The 7,236-nt window shown below is 42.3% G+C and overlaps 1 protein-coding gene across 1 annotated transcript; it reads right to left on the bottom strand.

The window, feature by feature from the left end:
- Positions 1-2,770: 2,770 nt before the first annotated feature.
- irx1b (iroquois homeobox 1b) lies at positions 2,771-5,634 on the bottom strand. The gene is made up of 4 exons (XM_062529460.1): positions 5,244-5,634; positions 3,485-4,490; positions 3,237-3,309; positions 2,771-3,050 (listed from the first exon to the last, which is right to left on the bottom strand). Exons 1-4 carry the CDS (start codon positions 5,487-5,489, stop codon positions 3,005-3,007), a joined length of 1,371 nt encoding a protein of 456 aa, XP_062385444.1. The 5' UTR covers positions 5,490-5,634; the 3' UTR covers positions 2,771-3,004.
- Positions 5,635-7,236: the final 1,602 nt, after the last annotated feature.

The raw sequence follows: 7,236 nt of genomic DNA, 5'->3' as shown, positions 1-7,236 counted from the left end.
TTTCATGTTTTGCATGCATTGGATTATTTCAAGATAAACATTCAACACATTTTGGTCCATTTTTGGCCACATCTATGACTTATTTATTCATTGATTTATGCATACACCCACTACCTCCAACACACACATACACACATGCACACACACACACACAAACACACACAGTCATACCTCCATCAGTTCGTCCTTCACACCTTCCCGGTTTCACTTATTCATTTCCCAAATTTTCCAAACTTGGCCTTTCAAACAGGCTGCCATTTAATGTCTTATCGAGGTGGGCCCACAAAGGCCAAGGATGGCCTACTGCTACTATATTAGCATGGGACAGATATGCTTTAACATGACTGATGCTCGGAGCCTCAGGATTACGCCTTTGATTGACACCTCACCTGACCAGGTGGAATGACAGATAGCACTGCGGTGACTGTCGTGTCCTTGGAAATAGGAGGAAAACATTTAAAAGGTAGGCTAAATGCGAATGGGTGGAATAAACTAGAACGTATTGCTTTTGCAAATTGATGTCCAGCTTACAGAACATTGGGGTAAACTGTTGATATAGAATCCATTGCTCCCAGCTTGATCAAAGAATGTGTCTGCCTTAACTTGCAACAGGGCTTATTGATCACATCTGAAACATAAACAACCAAAAGCCATTGTTGATTGGGTTTCGACAGACATTTATGAATTAATCATTTTCACTGTCATAACAAACAAAATGTCCAAAGAACCAACCTCTTAAAACTCAGATTTTTGACTCCAAACCGCAACTGCGCAATGCATTATTGACCTTTTTCACTTGGAAGCATCAACAACACAACACTGTTATTTTTTTTTTTTTGCTGACTCGTGGTATTCCCCAACACTTTCACAAAACTGCTTTAATGATCCACGATCATGCCTTTAATTAGCGAATCGATAAATCTACATCTTATCATGCAGAAAGAATGTGCTAGCCTATTGCTGTGCACTCGGGCGACCTCAAAACAGATGTGCGTCTGTCACTACTTCCCTTATATCATCCACGAAACAAAAATGATTCACATCTCCGCCCACCTCCCTGCAGAGACTGTGTTTCTGCCGAGAACATGAAGTGTAAACACATCTTCAAACAATCACGAATAAGTCACCTTTATTTAGATTATCCTCACGTAAACACACAGATATATTTTTGGGGTCTCGGTGCACGTCTGTCTGACCGTGCGACTGTTGGTTTAACTGAGCTTGCAAGGCTATACGAAAACACAGGGAGACGAGAGAAGACTCAGTTAATTTTGGAGACTTAGACAATGATATGTGCTTGTATTGCGCACCCCCAACACCACTATACCCCCCCCCCCCCTTCCCACGTCTCCCCCAACACACACACACACACACACACACACACACACACACTCACACACACACACACACACACACACACACTGATATCCGGACGAGTTCCTCTCAACACCTTCTCCGAAATCTTGTCTTGCACGGACATGATCTCACTTAAGCCGATCGGCCAGGCGCTCGCTGGCTCGCATGCCACCAGCTGCTTGTCCAACAGCTGATATGTATTTCATTCTGACATGCTAACATACTGTACGTAAACTATTTATTATACCGTTGATTTAAAAAACCTTGTTTTAGTCATTTGGGAGGTGAAGCCTGCCTACATGTCCTCAGAATGAAATCCCACACAGCGAAGTCTACGCAGGCCTATACTGCGTAATGCTTTGGTCACACCTGTAGCCTATTGTTATTATTAGCCTAATGAAAATGAAATATAGGACTATCTTCAAGATTTTGTATGTGAATTGTAGGATGGTAATCACTGTGAGTGTTAGGCTACAGACAATTTGTCTAAATTCAGCCTATTGGGGTTTCCAACTAGACATTAAATCGTTCAAATAGTGAGCAATATCTTGACATTATTTTTTGGGAAACGTCCTTAAAACGTCAATATGGTTTTAGAAATGAAACGAATATAAACCACTACTCTACGTGCTTTGTATGCCACCCTTTGTTGTTACAGACAAGTTGGCCTATATGTCACATTGTAGGCCTATGTATCACGGTAGGCCGAGAGGTTTCCGCGCCAGTTAACGTCCTACTCAATGAGGTTTAAACTGAATGGTTGCATTACCTGTAGTGACATTTCCACAATTTAATTTGTTTCGGGCTGTGTGGATGCCCCCCGCCACCCCCAACAGACATACGCACACACACACACACACACACACACACACACACACACACACACACACACACACACCTTTTTTTTTCAGATGAAAATCTTGACTTCTAATATCGTGTGGCCAACGTCAAAATCTCAAAGAGTAGTCTATGAAATTAAATGTAAATTCTCGTGCTGACATCAAACCTGTAGCAGAACCACTGAAACTAACCTAAATGTATCAGTGAAATAGGGTATTTCTTAACAGATAGAGGTCGCTGTTGTCTCTCAAAAGGGTGGCCTACTGGAACTCACCAAGTGTTGGGAATCTCATTTATCAGATACGTTTCTTAAAGGCGCTGCAAATTAACCGTAAATGCAATATTTATTTTAAAAACGTGCATTTTGCGACATCAATGAGAAATAAACATTTCTTAAAAACAGATTGTATCTCCTTTATAATAACTTACGACTGTTTCCGACTTTCTCCTCAATATCATGTTTACGGTATAGGCCTACTTTACTTAACCATTATGATGTATTTTCACAGATGAGGAAGTAAAGACAATATCACAATAATTTCAGCGTAACGACCCAGTATCTCGTTTTCTTTATTACACAAAATATAATCTTTGGACAAATTTCCCGTTTTTACAAATAGTTCTCCATAAAGTAATAATGAAAAACAACATAGGCTACAAGATAAACGCGAAAGCAAACATGACATGATATCATGGTGTGATATGTTATGGGATCAGTATATTTTCTAGGACACTGTTATATGACATATAGGCTAACTTGTTCTTGATTTTCTCATTAAATAATTTATTTTTTTCCCCTTTTCGCTGCTCAGGAGACGGTCTTCAAAACCCGATGTGTTGCTTCGTGGTGAGACCTGGTAAAGGAGAATTTGGAGAAAATAAATATCAGGTTGAAACAATATTGTTGTCTAACTTCTGGAAAGTTTGGGAAACTGACGTATTGTTGTCCAAATTAAATATACATTTAAATACATTTGCAGTGGCTATCAAACTATGTTGCAAAATCTTGCAAAAATAATTTGATTGCATGGCGAAATTACCTGTCATGCATTTGTGGGAATGGCGATCTCAGCACTGGTGTCCGTGGTTCGATCCTCTGCACGTTTTCCTGATCTACAGTCACATGAAAACACAAAATACATGTTAATTGGCATTTAAATCATCCAATATCAAGAGGTCAAAACATCCAATATCAAGAGGTCAAAACAATTCTCACAGACTCCTCTGTGACAGTGTAATTCAATATCATCTTTAGAAAAATCAGAAATTAAGTTTATGTGACATGTACCATGACGTTGAGGGCTGAAGCCGTCCGACGAATTTTCGCTGTCTCCCTCTGGTCCTGAATGACCAGCCGGTGACGGTGACCTCTTGATGTGCGCCGCGGGACTGTGGCTGTAGTTGTGACTGTTTTGATTAACACCTAGAAGTGACCTGACGTTCATTAGGGAATTGGCGCTGAGAAAAGCGGCACTTGCCGCCCAGTTGTGCAGTTTTCCAATCTGGCAAGTGTATATTCCGTGAGTCGGGAGAAACGCGGGGTGGTGAGACGGCAGAGAGGTTCGCAGGCCTACAGGGGCCGTGAGCGCACCAACTTTCTGGGAGTTGTCAGGACTAGTTGCCGTCTCCGCCAAAGACCAAATCTTTGGCTTAGTGTTTGAGGGCCTGTGACATCCCGGTCCATCGGGGGAAAGTGCAGGGACATTTTTGACAACCTGTGGTTCTTTATTAATAGCAAGCGAATCACTCACACCCTTGAGCTCGGGAAGAGGTAAAGTCCGTTTTGGCTCAATATTTTCCACATTAACACGTTCACCAGCACTTTGCTTGTCGAGGGACACTTGTTCCAGCTTACTTTGCTCCTCGGTATTTTCGTCTGTTTTGACGACGTCGATGCTTTCCAAATCAATTTCTTCGTCATCCTCATTCTTGTCATGATCATCCTCGTTGTCACTGTCAAATATCCTGCCGTCACGATCCTCTGCGCTGCGTCCCCACGTCACCTTGTTCTCCTTTTTTAGTCGCCTGCGCGCGTTGGCGAACCAGGTGGACACTTGGGTAAGGGTCATCTTGGTAATGATAGCCAGCATGATCTTCTCTCCCTTGGTGGGATAAGGGTTCTTCTTGTGCTCCTGCAGCCACGCTTTCAGAGTGCTTGTAGTCTCCCGTGTGGCACTCTTCGCTCGGGACGGGTCGCCGTATTGGTACTGGCCGTATGGGTAGAAGCCGGGGGCCGGATGCACGAAGCCTGAAGGATGGGCACCAGGAGAATCCTTCAGCTCATATTGCGAACCCTGAAAACATAGAGACAAAAAGTTAGTGCTTGATAACAATTTAGGCCCTCAACTCAAATCATCCAATAAACACTATTTATGATTTATTTTAGCCTGTAAATAGTGGCAGGACAACTTAAAAGGCCAACGTTGGAAATAAATAGGGCAAGGTGCAATAGTTTACACTACACTAAACATTATGGATTATATTATGCACTGTAACAATTCTGAATGCTTCGCCTGCATTTAAGTTCGTGAGGAACATTGTCGAACAAGGCTATATTTCAGTGGTATCATATTAAGCAAAATAATTATATTTATCTGATTGAAATCACGACTGTAAATACTGATAATTAATTCCTATAAAATATGTCAGATTTAAGAAGACTACACAATTTAAGTGGCTGATTAAAAGGACAATTGTATTATGCCATTTAGTTATTTTGCCTTACAGACACAGGCAACATACTGTAGCGGTGGGAAACAGATCTCTTAATCTTTTAAGTTTCAAAAATAACATTTCCTAAGTACAAGCCAGTAGGCCTAATATTAATTATTTTCCCGGATTATATTAAATGAATCCGACGTTTTCGACATGTGTGCAAGATAGGCTACAATCTTCTGATTAAAGGCCTATCAATAATGAAATTAACACATTCTTAAAGATTTATTTCGGGCGCATTATAACTTTCGCTCTTTTCAGATTTACCGCTTTTAGCCTACTTCAAGTATTCAACGCGTAAATCAATGGCAATGTCATGATCATCTTCTTACCATTTGGGACAGAAGGGCCAGTTCGGCGCTGTTATAGGGGAGAAAAGCGCTATAGTTTTGCGCAGTCCACGGGCTTGCATACATGCCCAACATCGATGTGACTGCCGGCGCTCCTGCAGACGGATTCCCACCGCTTTCAGAGCTCCCTTCTCGGGTCGATGCGGACAAAACCCCGGTCCTCTCTCCACCGTAAGCCTCTGGGGAGGCGCTCAAAAACTGGGGGTAACCCAGCTGCGAAAAAGACATGTCCAATTTCAGTCAAGCCACTCGAAAGAAAAAAAAGACTCCAGTAAGATTAGTAAGATGTCAAAATCACTGCAGACTTCTCCGTTCGCGGTTGTCCCAAGGATACACTCCAAGCGGCAGTTGAGCGCCAAGTGATGTGACCACCCTTAGGACTCCTCACAATTTGAAGTTGACGGTTTGATTGGCATGCTACTTAAGCGCGAGGCCCCTCCTTTATCGGGAGCATACGATTAGTGCATTGGTCGGGGCTGTCTCTCTCTCTCTTTCTCGTGTGTGTGTGTGTGTGTGTGTGTGTGTGTGTGTTTGGGAAAGGATAAGGAGGGAGGAGTGAGAGGTGATTATAGGCTATTTAAGTGTTTATTTTCGGAGGTAAAAGTTTGGTTGTGGGTAAGTGACTTACGACTGGTAGCCTATGTCTATGCGCAGTATGTAAATCTAAACATTACAGATTTGAAATAACTTCTAACTTCATTCTGCTTAATAATAAAAAAACGCCCATTAATGATGAATTACTTTAATGTCTGCGTGAAACCACCAGATATGTCTGCGTAAAAACACCAGATATGTCTGCATCATCCGAAAATATAAGCCTTAGAAAGAATTAGCCCACTTGGAGAGCTACTGTTTTGGGAGTGGAAAACCATTGATGAATATAGCTGAATTTGAATCATCATGACTTGATCACATTGTTTTTTCAAACTAGGCTGCAGATTTCATTCACGCCATTTGAAGATATTAAATTATGCCTAATGCATGGATGCTCGTGACAGTTTCGCGCAAAAAGGGGAAGATATGGCAAAAAACAATTTCAGGCAGGCTGGTATGTAAATGGGTGACAGAAGTGCAGAGTATTGTGTCATCTCTCTCTCTCTTTCTCTCACACACACACACACACACACACACACACACACACACACACACACACACACACACACACACACACACACACACACACACACACACACACACACACACACACACACACACACACACACCCTTACTTCGTTAAGAAAAAAGAGGGACTCAATAACATCCAACAGGGAAACAGACGATCCCGTTTATGGTAATTTGCCCATTAGCATCATACAGGTTGTCCCGTGATAAGGCGACAGGTTAATGAAATGCCTCTTTCTGTCGAGCCATTTGATCCCTCTGAGAGGTTGTGATAAGCAGCCAACCAGAGAAACCTGCAATTAAAATCACAGCCTATCTCTCCGTCCCAGTATATTCTCTCTCCCGTCCTCTCATCTCAAGCTCGTAATGAGGGCTAACACCCCTGTCTTTGCTAATCCTCCCCCTGGGTACTCCACGCTATCAGATGTTAGCTTTGTAATTATTTATCCAAAAAAGTCATAATTTCATGCTCGAGTAGCAAATGAGTTTGGCGGGGTGGTTAGTTAATTCTCTCCGTGTCCTGCGATGCGTAGAGAGGGATTTAATGATTTAATTACCGCGGTTAGCCCTCATTTTGGCAAAGGCGATTTGAAAAAAAAAAAAAGATTCCCCTCCTGCATAGAATTTTAATAATGCTTCATATAGGATATTCTGCTCTCTCTCTCTCTCTCTCTCTCTCTCTCTCTCTCTCTCTCTCTCTCTCTCTCTCTCTCTCTCTCTCTCTCTCTCTCTCTCTCTCTCTCTCTCTGTGTGTGTAGGCTATCTGCCCACAGAAGAGCAAGCGGCCAATTTGTGTGGCATTATAAAAAGACGCTGCTCAGCAATGGCAGAGTCGAGGAAGCCCATCTGGCTA

The sequence above is a fragment of the Sardina pilchardus genome, chromosome 24 (assembly GCF_963854185.1).
Source record: "Sardina pilchardus chromosome 24, fSarPil1.1, whole genome shotgun sequence".
NCBI classification, from domain to species: domain Eukaryota; kingdom Metazoa; phylum Chordata; class Actinopteri; order Clupeiformes; family Clupeidae; genus Sardina; species Sardina pilchardus.
Note: the sequence above shows the minus strand (reverse complement) of the source record. Positions and strands in the feature narration are given on the sequence as shown.

Excerpts from the sequence above, each read along its gene's own strand:
- irx1b (XM_062529460.1), bottom strand. The coding sequence starts at position 5,489 with ATGTCTTTTTCGCAGCTGGGTTACCCCCAGTTTTTGAGCGCCTCCCCA. Across the intron at positions 4,491-5,243 it reads TGGCCCTTCTGTCCCAAATG|GGTTCGCAATATGAGCTGAA; the intron begins GTAAGAAGATGA and ends CTATGTTTTCAG. Across the intron at positions 3,310-3,484 it reads CTTCAGCCCTCAACGTCATG|ATCAGGAAAACGTGCAGAGG; the intron begins GTACATGTCACA and ends ATGTGACTGTAG.